The sequence below is a fragment of the Plasmodium gallinaceum genome (assembly GCF_900005855.1).
Source record: "Plasmodium gallinaceum strain 8A genome assembly, contig: PGAL8A_v1_141, whole genome shotgun sequence".
Classification (NCBI taxonomy): Eukaryota; Apicomplexa; class Aconoidasida; order Haemosporida; family Plasmodiidae; genus Plasmodium; species Plasmodium gallinaceum.
In genome coordinates this window covers 269,336-290,040 of record NW_021628302.1, presented here as the reverse complement: position 1 = coordinate 290,040, position 20,705 = coordinate 269,336, and the positions used below count along the sequence as shown (strand labels likewise).

General features: G+C 17.5%; 6 protein-coding genes across 6 annotated transcripts in view; 1 reads left to right on the top strand and 5 right to left on the bottom strand.

Annotated features, from left to right (window-relative positions):
* DLAT (dihydrolipoamide acyltransferase component E2, putative) overlaps positions 1-1,889 on the bottom strand; it is a gene marked incomplete at both ends in the record, with an annotated part of 4,092 nt that extends 2,203 nt beyond the window's left edge. The window contains 8 exons of the mRNA XM_028673586.1: positions 68-116; positions 197-277; positions 356-457; positions 650-696; positions 773-852; positions 950-1,300; positions 1,367-1,433; positions 1,647-1,889. Of these exons, the coding sequence (XP_028530024.1) occupies positions 68-116; positions 197-277; positions 356-457; positions 650-696; positions 773-852; positions 950-1,300; positions 1,367-1,433; positions 1,647-1,889 (1,020 nt within the window). The remainder of the gene's footprint in view (positions 1-67; positions 117-196; positions 278-355; positions 458-649; positions 697-772; positions 853-949; positions 1,301-1,366; positions 1,434-1,646) is intronic.
* A 365-nt stretch (positions 1,890-2,254) lies between these two features.
* Positions 2,255-6,215, bottom strand: PGAL8A_00479900 (histone acetyltransferase, putative; the record flags this gene model as incomplete). Its single annotated transcript, XM_028673585.1, has 3 exons — positions 2,255-2,337; positions 2,697-2,892; positions 3,045-6,215. The coding sequence occupies 3 exons, from the start codon at positions 6,213-6,215 to the stop codon at positions 2,255-2,257; spliced, it is 3,450 nt and encodes a 1,149-aa protein (XP_028530023.1).
* Positions 6,216-7,124: 909 nt separating this feature from the next.
* On the bottom strand, positions 7,125-12,643 carry PGAL8A_00479800 (conserved Plasmodium protein, unknown function; the record flags this gene model as incomplete). Its single annotated transcript, XM_028673584.1, has 3 exons — positions 7,125-12,158; positions 12,291-12,413; positions 12,575-12,643. 3 exons carry the CDS (start codon positions 12,641-12,643, stop codon positions 7,125-7,127), a joined length of 5,226 nt encoding a protein of 1,741 aa, XP_028530022.1.
* A 413-nt stretch (positions 12,644-13,056) lies between these two features.
* PGAL8A_00479700 (conserved Plasmodium protein, unknown function) lies at positions 13,057-14,274 on the bottom strand (the record flags this gene model as incomplete). The annotated part of the gene is made up of 1 exon (XM_028673583.1): positions 13,057-14,274. One exon carries the CDS (start codon positions 14,272-14,274, stop codon positions 13,057-13,059), a length of 1,218 nt encoding a protein of 405 aa, XP_028530021.1.
* A 452-nt stretch (positions 14,275-14,726) lies between these two features.
* PGAL8A_00479600 (S-adenosyl-L-methionine-dependent methyltransferase, putative) lies at positions 14,727-16,344 on the top strand (the record flags this gene model as incomplete). The annotated part of the gene is made up of 2 exons (XM_028673582.1): positions 14,727-14,831; positions 14,947-16,344. 2 exons carry the CDS (start codon positions 14,727-14,729, stop codon positions 16,342-16,344), a joined length of 1,503 nt encoding a protein of 500 aa, XP_028530020.1.
* A 344-nt stretch (positions 16,345-16,688) lies between these two features.
* On the bottom strand, positions 16,689-18,887 carry PGAL8A_00479500 (cytoplasmic dynein intermediate chain, putative; the record flags this gene model as incomplete). The annotated part of the gene is made up of 1 exon (XM_028673581.1): positions 16,689-18,887. The coding sequence occupies one exon, from the start codon at positions 18,885-18,887 to the stop codon at positions 16,689-16,691; it is 2,199 nt and encodes a 732-aa protein (XP_028530019.1).
* Between the last annotated feature and the right edge of the window lie 1,818 nt (positions 18,888-20,705).

Genomic DNA, 20,705 nt, shown 5'->3' with positions numbered 1-20,705 from the left:
AATTAATGCATATATACTCATATTTATATAAATATTTTTTTTTTTTTTTTTTTTTTTTGTGGTTTACATTTACTTCTTTTTTAGTTATTGGGTCATTAGTGTTAGATCCAAATGATCTATAAGATTAAAATAAGTATGTAAATATTAGACTTAATTTTTATGTATTCTAAATGTATATGTTTTTTGTAATATTTACTTGAAAATATCACTTGAAGTGCGATTATATTTCTCAAAATTTAACTTAAGTCGTTCTTCTAGCATTTTTTCTTCTTGCGAGCTATAAAAAAAGAATAATAATTATTATTTTGAAAATATCACAAATATATTTCATAATTAAAAGAATTTTTAATTTTACTTTAAATTTTTCAAAAAAAGTTTTCCCTCATTAGTATTATTAATTATATTTTTATAATGCATTAATACATTATTTTCACTTATCTCTTCATCTTCACTTTCCCTAATTTTAATGTAGAATTATAAAATGAATATGATGGTGAGAATTTGAATTATAAAAATAGTAGTTATATATATGAAAGCTTCCTTAATTATTATGATGAAAATAATATTGAAAACAAATATCAAAATAACAATAATGTTAAAGTTTTAATATAATTGTTAAAAATAATGCAAATTATCTTATATTTTTTACTTGGATTGATTAAAAGAACTTTTTTCTTCTTTTTTTTTCTCTCCTGCCTACAAAAAAAAAAAAAGAAAAAAATATAAAATAACTCACATTTTTTTTAGAAAATATATATTTAAAATAAGTTACCTTGTTAATTGCAATAATAGCTACCTCTTTATCTAAATCTGCAAATTCTCCTTCATTAATTAATATCTTTTTAATGATACCTAAAAAAAGCAAAATGAATTTAAAATATATAAATATTTATATATATATATATATATATATTTACATAGTTCATATATTTTATATAAATCAAATAACCAGAATATTGACTTTCCACTTCTATTGTGCTTTTATCATCTTCAACATAAAAAAATACTTCATCTTTTTTTATAAAATCATTTTCTTTCTTTAGCCATTTATTTATTCTCGCTTTATTTTTTTTGCTCATAATAAATGGAATATATATTTTCACTTCATTCATATCATCTGCCTGTTCTTGTATGTCTGTATTTATTTGCTCTTTAAAATTTTTTTCATCTTTCATTTTATCTTCTTTATCATTATTACTCTCTTCATCTATGTTTTCATTTTCTTCAGTTGTTAAAATTCCCAAGATATCACCAACATTAGCTTCTGAACCATCTTCTACATGCTTTTTTCTTAAAAATCCTAAAAAAAATATATTTTTTTCTTATTATAAAAAATTAAGAATCAATTCGTTTTGTTTTTTAATACCTTCATCAAATGCCTCAACATCCATATCTGCTTTGTCACTTTCGACTGTCATAATAGTATCACCTAGCTAAAAAAAAAGTCAGAAAAAATAAATTCAAAAGGATAATAGTAAGAATAAAGCAAAAATTTTTTATTAAAAAGAATGTGTATTAAAATTTTATAATCAAATTTTGTATTAAAAATAGGTGTTAAAATTATTCAAATAAAAACAAAACATGTTATTGTAAAATATTGAAGAAAAATTATAAGGCATATAAAAAAAAGTTTTTTATGATCATACATTAACATAATCTCCTATATTTTTATTCCATTTAACAATTTTTCCTGAAGTCATAGTACTTGATAAGGCAGGCATTTTTATTTCAATCTTAGAATAAATGGCATTTTTTTTACTTCTTAAATTGTTATTGTTATTTACAATGTTAGAATAGTTATTTATATTTATGAAACCATATTTATTATTTTTTGAGAAACATTTAGAAAGTTTTAAATAAAAAATTAAAATAATTATATTATATAGCATTTTATTCTAAATATATACATATAGGTATATATATACAAACATATATATATATATATATATATATACAAACATATATATATATATATATATGTTTAAATATCAGATTAAAATAATTACTTAATAATTTATTAAAAAGAAAAATACTCAAAGTTCTTTAAAAATATTAAATATAAATAATATAATAATTAAAACAAATAATAATAATATAATATGTATAATAATTAAACACTTTTAAAAATATAAAATAAAATTAAATAAGAATATAATTGTAAAAAAAAAAAAAAAAAAAAAATTGAAAAAAAAAATATTAAAAAAAAAAAATAAAATAAAGTATCATCATTTTGCAACTATAAAAAAAAAAAAAGTTATGAACTGATAACTTTTTTTTTTTTAATAAGATTTGGGTTATCATTTTTTTTTAAATTAATGTGTTTTCTTTTGATATTTCCTAAAAAAAAAAAGAGATTCATTTACATGTGTATATTTAAGAAAAAAAAAAAATATATAAAATATCTAACAACATACAAATAAATTAATAGATAAAAAAAAAAAATATATATATATATATATAATATTAAACATATAAAAAAATAAATAACATAATACGTTATATTAAAAAAAAAAAAAAATACTTTAATAACATAGTAGATCAAAATAAAAATATGTGGATAAAAAATCATATAATACAAAAAAAGAAAAAAAAAATATAAAAAATAAATAGGACTCTAAAAAAAAATACTAGGTGTATATATATATATAAATTATTATAAAAATGATATTTCTATATAAAAGTAGATATAAATATACCTGAAATATTAAATTCTTTCATTAATGAAAGTTTTTCATTTTCTTGCTTTTTTTTAATTATTAAAGAATTTTTTTTTATTTCTTCTTTGTATTCCTCAGATGGTAATTCTATATTTAAAGATTTTTTTTTTTTTTTTTTTAATTTTTCCTTAATTTCCTCATTTACTTCTTTCTCTATTTGTTTTTCCATTATGTCCTATTTATAAAAGAAAAGATGATATTACATTTAAAAAGGAAAAAAAAAAAGAAAAATTAAAAGATGATATAATGTCAAATAATGAAAAAAATGCATACATATAAATATATATAAATATATATATATATATATATATATATATTTTTTTTTACCTTGATGAAATTATAAAAACGATGAATAATTTTTCTAAATATGGCATTGGTTTGATTTACATTAATTTTAATTTCATCAGATATTTCTTTACAAGTTTTTTTTTGAAAGGATACAGCATATAAAATTGTATATTCTAAAAAGTTTAAATCAATTTGAACTTTTTTGAATAATATTAAAATAGATATGGTAGATAATAAATATAAAATTTCATAAAAATTTCTTCCTTCCATAACAAATCTTTTTAATCTGCAAATATCATTAGAATGAAAAAAATATGATATTGATTTTTCATTTAATAAAGTATTATCATAAAAACATGAAATATTATCCTGTTGATTATCTAAATCTTGTTTATCATTATTTTTTGATGAATGTATTGTATTATGTAATAAATTAAATACAACAAAAGATTCTAGCTTTTTAAATGAATATGGAAGTAAATTGCATAAACTTCTGACAAAGTCATAATAAAATTTTATAAATAAATCTTTCAATTCTTCATTTAAATGTTTTAACATTAAAATGCTGAATTCTCCTGTTATTTCATTTTTTTGTTGTTTTAAAAATACAGGAATAAATTTATTTTTCTGCCAAAAAATCAACAATCCTTTTGTTAAACCAAAACAAGTACCAATATAATCAATTTTTTTTAATTTTTCATCAAAAAATATATTATTTCCACTACAACTATATAAAATTATGTTTTCATTATAGTATGAATTTTCTTTTCTATCTTTTGAATTATAAATATTATAGTAATCATAAATTTTCTTTAAAAATTCAGAACCGTAATTCAAATTTTGTATTGATGGATGAATAGAAATACGCACTATTCGTATACCAATATAATTATAAAAATAAAAATCAAAATAATCACTGATTATATATGGTATTAAATTTCCTTCAAATTCTTTATTTAATAAATCATTATTTTTCAGTATGTTATTTTTTTCTATTTGAGATGAATCATTGTTATTTCTATCATTTGAATAATTAATACTATTTTCATTTATGCAATTAATAACATTTTTATCATTATCTTTATGAGTACCATTAATGTGTTTATTTATATTTCTATCATATCCATTTAAATAATTTTGATTAGGTTCAGTTTGATCATTTATTTTGTTATTTCTCATTATATCAACAATATCTTCTAATTTAACAGCTTTTTTTATTTTATTTTGGTTAATAATACCATCGATAGCACAATGAAGAACTCCATATATATCTATTTTATCAATATTATCAGTCGATGAATTATTGTTAATAAGAATAAATAAATGATGTTGTTGTGAATCTAATATCATAATTAAATCATTTGGCGTATTTTTATAATGAGATGTCACAAATAAAGTCATAATTTTTTTCAATAAATTTTCGCTAGTACTATTATAGTTTTTAAAAATATTTTTATTCACAAAATATAATTGACAGTTTTGAGGTGCGCATAAATTATCTTTTAAATTTGAAACTTCATTACAATTAAGACATAAAAAATTATTTAACCAGTTTTCTATTTCGTCATTGAAGCTATATCTTATGGGATTATTTAAACTTAAGTCAACAAAAGCTTTATCGAAGTATAAATATTTCATATTTTTGAATTCTTCATATGTCAATTGTGTGACGAATCTTTTCTTTAACTGTTTCAATAATTTGAATGTAAAAGTTTTTCCTGTTCCTTCATAACCATTTAAAGTAGTTGATAAAATAGTTATTTCCCCTTTTATTTTATTCCTTAAAATATCTATAGGAATACATGCAGCTTCATCAATTATCATTAATTCACAATTTAAAATTTCGTCTTCAATTATATCTAAATACCTTATTCTTTGTTTTAAGTACTTTATGTTTTTAAAAATTATTATTTCTTTTATTTTGTTCATCTCATATATCTTTTCGTAATCTTTAAATTCTTTAAAACCTAAAATATCTAACCCTTTATCTAAGAATTCAAAAACGGTTTGAATTCCATCATTATTTCCTGAAGTAATAATGATATTACTATAGTTAAAATAAATACTTAAAGATAATAACAAACCTAATGTAGCTGATTTTCCTCTTCCTCTATTAGCTAATAAACTAAAAATAATTTCTTTTATATTTTTTTTTTTCTCTTCATCATTTCTTAATATTTTGCACATATTTAACAATATTTCTAATTGGTCAATACTTAAACATATATTTAGCAAATTCATTATATTTCTATCTAAAAAACTATACATAAATTTATTACTATCATTATTGGTAGTAATATTGTCATTCTCATCTTTTTTTGAATTTTCTCCATCATAAAATTTTGAAGAGTATAAAAATATTTTTTTTTCTTCTTTTTTTTTTTCATTTTCTTCACATATATTTTCTAAAAATTTCAATTTTTCTACTAATAAATTTTTATCAGGACACAAAAATCCACCTAATGTTGCTGATTTTCTATCGGTAACTAAAAAGTTTTCCTTATTTTGAAAATTATTCATATTATTTTCTTTTATTGAATCATTATTGAAATTATTTGTAATTTTTTTTATATGCAAATGATTATCATTCAGTGGTAATATATTCATTTCATCATCAATGAACATAGCATTTTTACATTTATTTAAAGAAAGAAAAAAACGATGAATATAATTATTATATGCATTACATATTCCATTCATTGTATACTTTTTATGATAGTTTAGTGTTAAATTATAAATATCTTTTAATTCATCTAATTTATTAATTAAAAAAATAATGATTCCACCACCAATTACTGTTTCAATACATCTGCATAAAATATTTGGTGTTATATATGAGAAATCTTGTAAAACACATATTGAATATGTTTTTCCCAAAACTTTTTTAGTTTCTTTATAAAAACAAAATCTTATATTTGTATTTTTTAAAAAAGAATCAAAATTATTATCAACAGTTGCATCAAATGTCCCTTTTTTTATTTTTTTTTTCATCTCACGAAATCTTTTTTTTTTACTTGTTGAAAAATCTAATTTTTTTTTATAACACCATAATATATTATGCGATCTACTAACTAACCTACTTAATAAAAAATAAAAATTTACAACTACATTTTTTCCTTGATCTCCTATTACTAAAAACATACTTCGTTGACCCAATGCTACATTGTTTTCAACCAATATTTTTATTCTATTATCTACCTTTTTTTTCATTATATCTACATTAAAACAGAACAAATTATTATAAAAATTTTAACTCACAATATAATTTACTATATAAGTGAATATGTTAATTATATAAAGTTAATCTTTTATAACTATAATAAAATAACAAAAATATTTTTAATTTTTCACTTTTATAAAAATATATAACCGTAATGAATGATATCAAATATGTATATATTTTAATTATCAAACTTATTGGTACAATAATAAAAATGAAAGAAATATATATACTTATCATAAAACATTTAATATATATTTTATTTTCTTATTTCTTTTGTGAATATGTTTTCTATAATATTTTAAAAATTGAATTTATATTTTTTAATAATATAATTTTTATGAAGTCAAAAAAAAATAGATATATATAAAAAAAAAAAAAAAAAAAAAAAAAAAAAAAAAAAAAAAAAAAAAAAAAATACCTCTCGTAGAACATAAAATATTATAAAAAAATTGTAAATATATGTGATGAATAATATATTTTTTTTTTTTTTTTTTTTTTTTAATGTATTAAGTATTTTTAATTTAATTGAATGTCACTTTTTTTTTATATTTTATATATATATATATATTTTAAATTATAATTTTATTCTTTTAGTTATTCAGATAAAATGTTAAGTATATTACAAATAAACAACACTAAAAAAAAAAAAAAAAAAAAAAAAAAAAAAAAAAGCAGAAAAAATTAAATTTAGAAAAAAAAGTTTAATAAAAGATATAATAATAATAATTATACAAATAAAAATTTATAAATCAAGCATAAAGAAAGATAAACTGAAAAATTTAAGAAAAGTAAAAATGTAAAAGTTTAAATAACATAAAAAAAAAAAAGTGGAAAAAAAATGGTTATAAAAATAATTTTAAGTATTTTCTAAAAATTATGTAGAAAGGCAAAATATATCAAATAATTAAAGATAACATATCACTTTTGGAATATTTTCTATCAAATAATTTTATTAAAAATTTATAATTGTTAAATAAAAATGTTATGTTTATTTTTTTTGATATATGATAATAATATAAAGAATAAATCTTTTTATTTAATATAATCAAATTATTTACATGTATTATATTATCATCATTTGAAGAATAATTTAAAAAATATTCAAGTATTTTTAAACTATTTTCACAATTTTCTTTTATATATTTTTCAAAAGACCCACATAACCATAATATTTTATTTTCTTTTTTTATATTTATTAAGATGTTATTTACAGTTAGTTTTCCTATATTTAATAAGCATATATTTATAATTAGATCATTTTTTAAGTTATTTTCTTTTTTTGTGAATTTTTCTGATAATGAAGTAATTTCAAAGTTTTCATCAATTTGTTCAATATTTTTTTTGTAATAATCTTCCTTTTCTTTTTTCTCTTTTTTAACGTCAAAATTATTTTTAATTAAATATGCTTCTTCATTTTCTTTTTCATTTAAATATATTTTTTTCCAGGAGTTTACATAATGTCTCTGATTTTTATTTTCAAAAAAATTCGTTTTACTCATTTTATTTTTATACTTATTATGAAAATTTTTTTTGGCTGCATTTATCATCGATGCATAGTTTTTATAAGGTAATAAACAGTATAAGGAATATGAAGAATCATTTATAATTTTTTTTGATTTAATAAATATATCAAAAGGAAAATGCATATTTATTTTATATTTTTTATATAAATTAATAATATTAAATATACTAATCTTTAATAGTAATAATAAATTATGAGGAAAGTGTTGTATATCTAAAATTTGTAAATAAATATCATCATTATTATTTGAATTACATATATTTTCTATTTCTTCATAATATTTTTTTCTCTTAATATTTTTATTCGTTTCTAATTTAATATAAGTACCATTTATGCTCTTACATTTTTTTCCTTTTATTATATGGTTATCATATATAAAAAACAAAAATAAAAAAAATAAATCACCATATATATAAACGTCAGAAATATTGAAAAATATTATTAGGTTCAGTAGTTTTATCCATTCAATAATTTCTTTCATATTTGAAAAATTTAAAGAAAAATTTTTTATATTTGGTGAAATGATACAAATGTATTTCATTTCTTCTCTTTTTACATTATTTTTTAAAATTTGCATATATTCTTCCTTTTTTTCTTTTAAATTTATTCTGTTAAATCCTGTAATCCAGCTTTCTTCATCATCTTCTTCTAAAGAAATTTTTTCTTTATCATAATTTTCTTCTTCATTTTTCTTTTCATCATCTTTTTCTTCTTCCTTTTTCTTTTCATCATAATTTTCTTCTTCATTTTTCTTTTCATCATAATTTTCTTCTTCATTTTTCTTTTCATCATCTTTTTCTTCCATATTTTTTTTTTTGTCTCCTTTTAAATTATTTAAATGAATAAATAAGAAATCAAAATTTGTGTCAAGAGGAATCTTCATTAAAAAATTATTCTTATTCATATTGTTTTCAAGATTAAAATATTGGAGAATTTCTTTAAATAGAATTATAATAGTTTTTCTATTATATTCAATATAATCACTAAATAGGTAATAATTTGAATTTTTAAAATTTTTATATAAATGATTTAAGTGTTCAACTGATATTAAATTACATATAAATAAAATAAAATATATTTCTTTATTTAAAATGGGTCCTACTTTTATATTTACGTTTTTGGAAAATTTGAGGTTTATTATATTACTAATAATCTTTTTATTATCTAAAATATATGTACTCACATTTAAAATTTCAAATATTTTTATAAAATAATAATTGATAAATTCTTTATTTTCTTCTTTTATATCTTTTTGTATTTTTTGTTCTTCATTTTTACGTATAACATGTAAATTATTATCATTATCCTTTTCTAAATTTTTTTTTTTTTTTTTTTTTTTTTTTTTTTTTTTTTTTTTTTTTTCCCTTTCTCTTTTTTTTTTTTCTTCTTCTGAATTTGGTTCTTTGTTATCATATTCGTTCTCGTTAGTAGTTTCTTTTTCTTTTTCTTTTTCTTTTCCTTTTATTTTTTTTTTTTTTTTAATTTTTTCTTCATTTATTACTAAATTAGTGACACTATTTTCACCTTTCTCTTCTTCACATATTTTTATTTTATTGCTATATATATTCTTCAAATATAATAAATTTAACTCTACTTTTTTTTTTAAGTTTTCAAAATAGTATTCATAAACTGTTTTGGAAAACAACTTTTTATCGAAAATAAAAAATATATGACCATCCATATTTTTATTAATAATGTTCATTTTTTTAAAAATTTTATCATTATTTTTTTCAAAAATATCACTATATTCAATGTCAATATGAAAATTATTAATAAAATTAATTTTTTCTTCTTTTAGATTATTTAAATTTATGTTTTTAACTGAATCTACATTATTAAAATTGTCTGTATTTATTTCAACTTTTTCATTTACACTATTTTTATCTATTTCTTCATTCCCTTTTTCTTCTTTTTTATATTTTTCATCACAGAAATAATTTTCACAAAATTGTAATATATCATCAGAATTTTTTAAGAAGTGTAATTCATACTTTAAACTCGAAATTTGTGAAATAAAATTTCTTAAATAAGGAAAAAAAAATTGAAAAAAAACATTTTCATAAAATTCTTCTTCAAATAGGTTATTTTTCTCTTTATTTATATGATTGTAAAAAAGATGAATATCAAAAAAAATATATAAATTTTTTATATTTTGTCTTACATATATAAAAATTGAAGAAAATAAAAAAAAAACAACTTCTTTTATTTCATTAATTTTATTGTTATTTTCTTTATTTTTGTATAGAGTATATATATATGTAAAAATTTCACATAGCAATTGATTATTTATATCAATAAAAACATTTTCTTCTGTACATTTATAAAATGTATTTCTTTTTATATATAAATTCTGAATATAATTCACAATTTGAAAATAATAAAAAAAATAAAAAGTTGGAGAAATATTTAATTTATTTTGTAAATATATGAAATTTATAAAAAAATTAAGATAATTATTAATAATTATATTAGGAAGTGTATGCATTATATTGATATGATAATTATAACTTATTTTATTCAGAAAATCACGAAATTCTTTTTCTTCTGTTTTACTCACTTTATTTTTTTTATGATTGCTATCATTATCTTTTAAATATTGAGATATTTGTTTGTTATAAATTTCGTTCTTTATGAACATAACATTTTTATTAAATTTATAATTTTTTTTAAAATTTTTATAAGAATTTATTAATTCTATTACATATTCATATATATTAAAAGTAAATAAACAAAAAAAATTTTCCTTTTTATAATTAATTTTTTCATATGTGCTAATGAAGAAATTATAAATACTTTCAAGTGTAGATTTATTATAATTTTTAAAGTCATCTTTATCATATATTTCTAATTTTTTCTCATTATGTTTATTATAATTTTCCTTCAAATCATTTATAAGTGTATTTAAATTTAAATTATTGAAAATAAAAGTTGATCTTGTCACAAGAAAATGACTTTTAAAAAAATTCAAATCATACGATAATGAATAAATATTAAAAAAACAAGATAATTTAAATTTCATATAATTAAAAAAACTCTTTAAACAATTTTTTAAAATATAATGTTTGTCGATTTTCTTGAAACAATCACATTTCTCACTGGAAAAAGTTATTTCAGATTTGCTCTGAAAAAAAATATTATCATCATAGATGTTTTTTTCAGATTCTATTAAGTTGCTAATATTATTTTGTTTAAAATTATTATTACATTTATTTTTTATTTCATAATTATTATTATCATTATATTTGTTATTTTTATAATTATTATTACCATTATTATTTGTATAATCAGATATTTCTTCTCTTATAAGACGTTTTAATTTTATAAAAAAATTGTAATTCATTTCTTCTATTATTTTAAAAAAATAAATAATATTTTTTTCATTTATATTTAAATAATAATTAAAATTTATAAAATTGATAGCTTTACATAATTTTCTTATATCTAAATTCTCTATTTGACTTTTTGAATTTGTTCCACACAAATTGTAATTTTCAATTTCCATTTTTTTTTTCTTTTTATTTTTTTTTTTTAATTCAATTAAATTATAAAAAGAATCAACATTAAGGAAAATATATTTTTTGAAAATTTTATTATTATATAAGTATTTTATAGTGAAACAACCAAAACTATTTACAAAATAATTAAAAATGAAAGTAAAATTTATTTTTATTTTTTCTTTAGGTTTTATATATCCGATATTTGGAGATATAAAAACAATATAGTTTTTATCATTATCAAAATATATAGCATCTTTTAAATGTATAACTTCATTTTTTAATTTTATCTTTTTTTTAGAAGTAATTTGATAAATAATTACACTTGAAGAACAATTTGTTAAAATAATATATTTGTTAATAATTTCCTTCCCATTATTTTTAACTTCTAAAAAAGAACTACTTATTTTTAAGTATTCTTCTTCATTTGATTTATTATCAATATTACTATTATTTAAATTATCACACTTGCTATATGTTATTTCTTTTTCATATTTTAATTCGTTATTTATTAAATCTTTTTCATCATTTATTTGAATATTATTTTCTTTGTGGAACTCATTTATATCTATCTTATCTCCTTTGATAAGGAAACTATTATCTAATGGTAACGCAAAATTTGATAAAACGAATTCTAAATTATTTTTAATTTTTTCAATAATTATTCCTTCATATTGTTCTTTCTTCATATCCTTATTTTTATTATAATTTTCTTCATTTAATTCTTCTTTTTCTTCATTTTTTTCAAATATTTTATTAAATAACTTTTTATTATTATTAGATATTTTGTTATTCAAGTCTATTTTTTTAATGGATTCTTTGAATTTTATTTTTTCACATCCATATCTTAAATTTTCTAACCAATTACTTTTTTTCTTTTCTTCTTTATTTAAATAGTCAATCAAAACATTCAACTAATATTTTTAGATAAAAAAAAAAAAAATAAAATAAAATAAAATAAAATAAAAATAAACCATATAAATATAAAGGATGAAATATTAAAATAATACATTATAAGCAATATATTTTATATATATATATATTACTTCGTTTTTTTCTCTATATTTTTCTCCTTGATCTGCTAAAGTTTCTTTTTTCTTTGTTTTTTCTTTTATTATTTTACTCTGCTTATCCCATTTTGATTTTATTTCTTCAAATTTTTTTAAAATCTAAAATGTTGATTATAAAAATGTTATAATGGTACATTTCATCGAAATTTTTTTTATAAATTTTATATTAATATATATAAAAAATATATAAATTATATTGTTTATTTCAGATTATTTATATTATAAAATTTTTTTTTTTTTTTTTTTTTTTTCCTTAATACTCTTTTTTCCTTAGTATCTTTTAAATTTTCTGCAATTAAAATTTTTTTTCGTTGTTTAACTTCTTCCATTATCTTAAATTTTATAACAAAGATTAATTACTTTTTTAGTTTCAAAAATAACTAAAACACTACATAAATATTACTATAATTTAAGAACATATATTTTCCTTTTTTTTATTTTTTTTATTGGAGGAATATAATAATACAATAATATTTATAAAAGCGTTCCTTTTTCCACATATAATTTTTTTTTTTTTTTTTTTTTTTTTTATGTCTTCATATTCTATTCATAGAGTATAATATATATATAATTTTATTATTACCTATTTTTTTCTTTAAAGATAATACATATAAATGTATGAATAAGAGTTATAATAATATATCTTTTTTTTTTTTTTTTTTTTAAAAATATTTATAAAAATTTATAAAAATTTGTTACATTTCTTATTCTTTAATTTTTTTTTTTTCACTTTTATTATTAATCAAGTGTCAGAAATAAATTTTTGATATATTACATCATTTTGATAAGCATCTAAAGATTCATTGCTTCTAACTAAATAAGGTGGAGGTATACCAGGGGTGTAATCAAAAAAAGATGGGAAATGTTGACTATCAAAATGTTCATGTGGATATAAAAATAAATTTTCTATATCATAAAAATCTCTTAATTCTTTTGTTACAATATGAATTTTTAAAGGGCCACAATGACTTATTATCCAATCATCAAATTTATTACAATAACAATATACTACATTAGATATATATGGTATATCTAAATCAATAAAAATTTTACTTATTAATTTTCCTACTTTTTTATTATGTTTTGCTGTTTCTCCTGTACATAAAATTAAAAACATACCAATATCTCTTCTTCCACATTTATTTAAATCTATTACTTTAATATTTTTAACTTTTTCGTGTTTTAATATACAAACTACTTGTTCTATTGTGGGCATTATCCCTTTTTCTAATTCTAAGTTTTCTTTCATATCGTCATTTTCATCATTTTCGTAATCAAATAGGTAGTTTTCACTAAGTCTCACAATTGGATCGTTACTATAATTATAATAATCGTGATTATTCTCGTTATCACTTAATTTTGTTTTTTTTTCATTATATAATTTTAAGCTTTCATATATTAGCTTTTCCTTGTTTTCTTCAAAAAATTTTTGTGCTGGAGTTAAATTTTCATATTTATCTTTAAATTTTTCATTTTTCATATTTTCATTTATTAAATGATTATGTTCCTTTATATGATAAGAATTTTCGTTTGTGCATTTTTCTTTCTCTTTCTTTTCTGGTTCTATGTCTTCATTAGAAATTGTTTTATTCAAATTTTTAGTATCATATATATCTTTAAATTTATTTATATTTTCATTTGTCCATTCATTTTCTTTAAACTGTTTTGAGCAATAATAATCAAGTGTTTCCTCAATAAAGTTCTTTATATTCATATTCTTTAAAGATTTAATATTCTCATAAAATTCTTCATCTTTTTCATTTTCATATTGTTCTGAATTTTTAAACATAGTATGTTCATATATTTTATCATCAATATTAATTATTTCAATTTTTTCACTTTCATTTTTTTTTAAATTTTCACATTCATTAATATTTTGTAGCTTTTTTAATTTATCAAAAATTTTTTGTTCAGTTATGTATCTTTTTGTTAAAAAAAAAGGGAATTTTTTTCTTAGCATTTTTTTTTACATTTAATAAAAAAGGTTTTTTTTTTTTTTTTTTTTTTTTTTAAAATAACATTTTATTGTTTTTAATAAAAAATAGTTCTCTTAACTAAATTTTTTTTTTTTTTTTTTTGAAGGTATATATATATGTATATGTTTTTTTTTATATATATATTTTTTAAATAATTTCATAACACGTTTTATTTTACAATTTTATTTATTGTACAATATATTAATAAAAAATATTTTCCTTTTTTTTTTTTTTTTTTTTTTTTTTTTTAAATAAAAATAATACAGAATGATGTTAAATAAGTATTTTATAAATAACATAAAAATAACTTAAAAATGTAACATTTTTAATCTGATAAATTTATAAGTTTAGATAAACATATTTATTTTTACTATATGAAGATGTAGATAAATAAAATATATTCTTTTAAGAAAGAAGAAAAAAAAAAAAAAAAAAAATGTCATTTCTATATAGAAAAGCGGCACAAATGTTATTAAAATGTTCTAAAGGAGAAGGAATAAAAGAAGTTTTACTTGAAAAAGAAGATAAATCAGTTAAAAAAGTAAAATAATTGAGAATCAAAAATTACTGTTTTTCTTTTGTTTATACATAAACATATATATATATATATAAATATATATATATATGTATATATATATTTTTTTTTTTTTTTTTAGTTGTATTCTATATTATATAATGCATTAGAAGATTTAAATATATTAGATAAAATTTACAATATTTATTTATCTAAAATATGTAAAAATAAATTTTTGGGAATTATTCTTTTGAGTGTATTAGTTCATAGACATAAAATAGATGGTGGTGGAAAATTAAAAAGAGAAATTCAAAAAAAAGAAAAAGAAATTTTGAATTTTTATAAAAAAATTCAAGGGGAATCATATAATAATAATATTTTACAAACAAAGATTATATGGAAATATTTTTTAATATATGGAAATGATATAAGTATAAAAGAAGAATTAACCAAAAGTTTACAAATTGTACAAGATGAAGATATAAAAAATCTGTATAAAATAAATAATGATAAGGTAAAAATGTTAATAGATAGTTCTTTTTATAGAGAAAATAAAATAAGGATAATTGATAAAACATCTTGCTTAGTTGTAAAAGCAGGACATATAAAAAAAGGAATGGTTATTGTTGATATATGTTCTTCTCCTGGTAGTAAAGCTATATTTAGTCTTATTTCCTTAAAAAAAAAAGGATATTTAATATGTGTAGAAAAAAATAAAAAAAGATGTTTTACTTTATTGAATGAAATTTTAAAAATCGGAGAATATGATGGTTTATATCTAAATGAACGCTTTAATGAAAGTGAAAAAATTGCTCTTAATAAACATAATTTTTTAAATAATAAAAAGCATAATATTTATTATATAAAACATAAACATAATGAATTAACGATAAAAATATATAATTGTGATTTTCTAAATTTAAGTTCTGAAGATTTTCCAGATAACATAGATGTTGTATTTATTGATCCTTCATGTTCTTCTAGCGGAATGCCTGATTTTGTATATAAAAGAAATATAGAAAATATTTTTTCAGATAAAAATGAAAAACATGATAGAAGTATTATGATAAAAACCAATAAAACAAAGAATGAAAAAAACACAGAAAATATAAATAAATTTAGTAATATCTCTAAAATGAAAAATATAAATGAATTATATAATAGAAAGGAGGAAAGTAAAAATTGCATATCTGAAACAATGTCAAAAAGTATGATCCCAAAAGTTCCTTCTATTTTTCAAGATAAGGTGAAAAAGTTATCTGACTTTCAAAAACAAATATTAACTCATGCTTTGGTAAAATTAAAAGGTTCTAACACCTTCATATACTCTACATGTTCATTATTTGAAGAAGAAAATGAGCAGGTTATACATGAAGTACTACAAAAGAATTCTGATTTTTATTTAAAAAAAGCTGGAAAAGATAAATTTCTTTATAATAATTATAAGTATGATTTTTCAAAGAAATGTGTGAGAACATTTCCAGAAAAAGATTTATGTAGGGGAATATTTATTTCAAAAATATGCAGAAAAAAAATATAATACTTTAAAAATTTTTAAAAAATGCAAAAAGTTATTGTCCTTTTTAATTTTTTTTTACTTTTTTTTTGTTTTAGTTACTAATTCGTATAATTTTTATGTTTATTTATCATTGCTCTTTTTTTTCATATTAAAAAAAAAAAAAAAAAAAAAAAAAAAAAAAAAAAAAAAATTAAAAAAAAATACACCTAGGTAATATGAAAAAAAAACATAAATCATTGTAATAACAAAAAAAAAAAAAAAAAAAAATATATTTATATATATATAGTTTATAAATATATGTAATAAAAGAGAAGAAAAATTAAAAAAAAATTAGCATTCTAATTACAATAAAATTTTTATATATTTTAAATTTCAGTTTCTATAATATTGGTTGCAATTCTATCTGATTTCATTTTTGTGATTTTATTTTCAAATTTAGTGATATCTTCTGATCTTGGTTGATATAATTCACTTGAGGTATTCCACAGGGTTAAATAGCCATCTGAATCTCCAGCTATTAATTTTTTTCCTTCATATGACCATGATATTTTATTTGTAGATTTTTCATTAATGCTAGTTTCAAAGTAAGGAGATTCAAAATCATAAGAAATATTCCACAATTTTATTTTTCCATTGCTACTACATGTTGCAAAAATTCCTGGATGTACAGGATGCCATTTAATATCCATTAAATAGTCTTCAAATGAATCAAAGGTAAATAATGGATTTGCTGGATCTTTTATACTTAATAAATTACATGTCCAATCTACTGAAGCTGTTAATATAAGGTCATTATGATCATTGGTTCCTTCAATTAATGGATGAAATTGAGTAGCTGTTAATTGTCCATGATGAATATTATAAAATTCTGTTATTCCCACTTTTGTTCCGTGTATTTGTGCTTGAAATAAAGAACCATCTTCCGCACCACCATATAAAGTATTTATTTCTCCTTCTTGAAATGAAAAACAACAACATGACACTTCTCTGTTTCCTCTTTTTAAATCAACTGTATCTGATGGACATGTAAGCATATTTAACGACCAATTACATAATCTCCCATCTGTATCAACAGTTACAAGATTGTGTGCATTTTGTGTTCCTATAATTTCTGCACAGTAAATTGGATGTAAATGTCCATTTGATGAAAGTAAGGTTTTTTGTACTGGTTTTTCTCTAGCTCGAATATCCCATAAAACAATATTACCTGTATAAGTACCCCCTATTATTAAATGAGGATTAAATTTATTAAATAAAGCTGTACATACAGCTGGTTGTGAGGTAAATACATACTCTGGCCTATTGTTCATAGTTGTATTCCACACTAAAACATATCCATCAGGATCTGTATAACTAGCTGTTTCTGATGCTCCATAAGAAGCTAAAAATAATTCACTATATACATTAGAGGTTTTAATATCTGTTATAGGTCTTGCACCTGTATATTTTTTACAATAATAAGTATTTAATAATTTTAATTTTTCTAAACTTTCTGATTCATCTGATAAATCTTTTGCTACAAAGTCAAACATAGTATTAAACATTTCTTGTTCTCCTAAAGTTCTTTCAATTATTTTTGAAGTATTTTCAATAAATTTTATGAAATTATTACTCTTTAATATATTTTTCTTTTTCTCTTCATCTAAAGACTTTTTTTTTGATATTTTTAATTTACTTATAGTTTTACTTGTTTTATCTTTTTTATCATTATTTATTTCTTCTTCATCCTTATCCTCATCTTCTTCTTCTTTTTCTTCTTCTTTTTCTTCTTCTTTTTCTTCTTCTTTTTCTTCTTCTTTTTCTTCTTCTTCTTCTTCTTTTTTCTTGTCTTTTTTTTGTTGGTCCACTTTTTTCATTACCTTTTTTTCTTTTTTTTTTGATTTTAATATAACGTTTTTTTTATCATTTACTATATTACTATTATTATTATTATTATCATTATTATTATTATTATTATTATTTAATTTTTCTTCTTTATTTATATATATTGGATAATTTTCATGTAATAATAATGTAGTTATCTCTTCTTTTTTCTTTTCAAAAGTAGTAATTTTTTCATCAATTATGTTAACTTGAATTGATTTATTAAATTTCTTTATATTTTTTTGTTCAACATTTATGACTTTTGCTTCATTTAATTTGTTAATTTTAAAATTAAAATTTTTTACAGATGCTTTTTTTTTAAAAATAAACGATTGTTCCATATGTTCTTCTAAAGAATTATGCTTATTGTAAAATTTATCATTTGATATATTACTACTTATTAAATGCTTATCTAAGTATTTTATATCTGTATTTTTTCGTTGTTCTTGTAATTCTTCTATTTCGTGTTCATCTTTTTCTAAAGATTCTAAAAAGTTTTCAAGAATTTTATCAGGATCTGGATAATCATTATTTTGCAATTCTGATATATCTTCTGCTTTTTCATTTAGTTTTTTTAATTCTTCTAAATATTTTTTCTTTTCTTCTAGCTCTAATCTTTGTTCATTCAATTTGTTTTGTAGATGTATTCTTTCTTCTTCATCAATTGGTTTTAAAATATTAGACATTGAAATATCATCCATTGTTTTTTATTACTCAATTTGGTATGTTTTTTTTTTTTTTTTTTTTTTTTTTTTTTACTACAAATACATGTAATCTCACTTTTGAAATATGTTAATTTTAATTTAACTTATTCCTTATTTTCTTTTTGTTTTTTTTTAATTTTATGTGTTGATTATCTTTATTCTTATAAGAATTAGATATTATACAAAAAGACTATATATATATATATATTCACTAAAAAAAAAAAAAAATAAATGTCTTAATGTTCTAATATAATTATACATATATGTTAACTTAAAATTTAATGATATTAAAATGAAAAGAAAAAATCTAAGTTGTCTTGATAAATATATATGAAAATGAATTATTTTTCATAAATATGTATTTTATTGTTTTCAAATAGTATATGTTTATATTATTTTTTATGTATATTTTTTATATTTTAATAAAAAAAAAAAAAAAAAAAAACTAATTAGTCTCTTAATAAAAAGATAACATATTTTTTTGTTATTTTGTAAATATAAATTTATATTTTTATTTTAATAAATGTATTTTTCCAATAGGTAAAATTTTTTCGAAAAATAAAAAAAATTTTATGAAAAATAATTTTTTTAAATTAAAAATATAAATTTATTTTAATTTGATGAAAATCATCTTAGTCTTTAAAATGTTTTTAAATGAACTTTCTAAATTAAAGACTTTGAATATTTAATAAAAATTATAAAAAAAAAAATAAAATAAAAAATGCAATAAATGTAAAATTAGAAAAATATTTTCACACACATTAAATAAAAATATATATATATATATATATATTTTATTTTCTGTATATATGCATATAACAGTTTTATAAAATTGAATATGAATTTTTATAACATAATTATTTTAAAATATTAAGATTTGAAAGATAAGATCTAATTATTAAAATAATGAAAATATTATGAACAAATTTTAAACTAATGAAAGACTAGAAATATATTTCTATGTTAAAGGAGAAATAATGAATTAAGGATAATAAATATTTTAAATATTATTACTTTTTATTAAAATAGATATAATTATGTTGAAAATGTGAGATATTATTTTTAACAGAAAAATAATTTTTTGTAGACTACTATCTTTTGTTATTATTTTATATTTATATATGTATAAATATTTATATAGATATTATTCTACCATTTTTTTTTTTATTCTATAAAAGAAATTGTTAATTTTTTGAAAGAAAAATTGTATTTTTTTTTTAAATATATTTTTATATATGATAGAACACTCATTTTACTATAGAATTTTTCTACAGAATAAATAACAATAACACAAAAATATAAATAAAAAAGTAATTTTTTTTACATTCCTTTTATTTAAATTTTATACGAAAAGGTTTATTATTTTTTTTTTTATTCATTTATTATAAATATAATAAAATGAATTTAAATTTAAAACTAATATTTTAGTTCTTTTCAATGAGTTAAACGTTATTATTTTTTTATTATAAGAAAAAAGAAAAAATAAAAAATATATTCTAAAATTCTTTTTTTAAAACTATATTTATAAAGATTATAAAATAATTAGTATTACATATCATTATATTAGAATATTAATTTATAAAATGTATATGAAGAATATAGTATCTTTATAAAAGGTATTTTTAATATATACATCTTTTCCATATTTCTATTAATAATTTTTGAAAATAAAAAGATGAAAAGAAAAAATTCTTTTAATTTATTATTCTCTTTTTTTTTATATTTTTTACTTGATAAAATTCCATATATGTTTCAATGAAAAAATATATTTTTTTTTTTTTTTTTTTATGTTCGTATATGAATTTGTATATACAC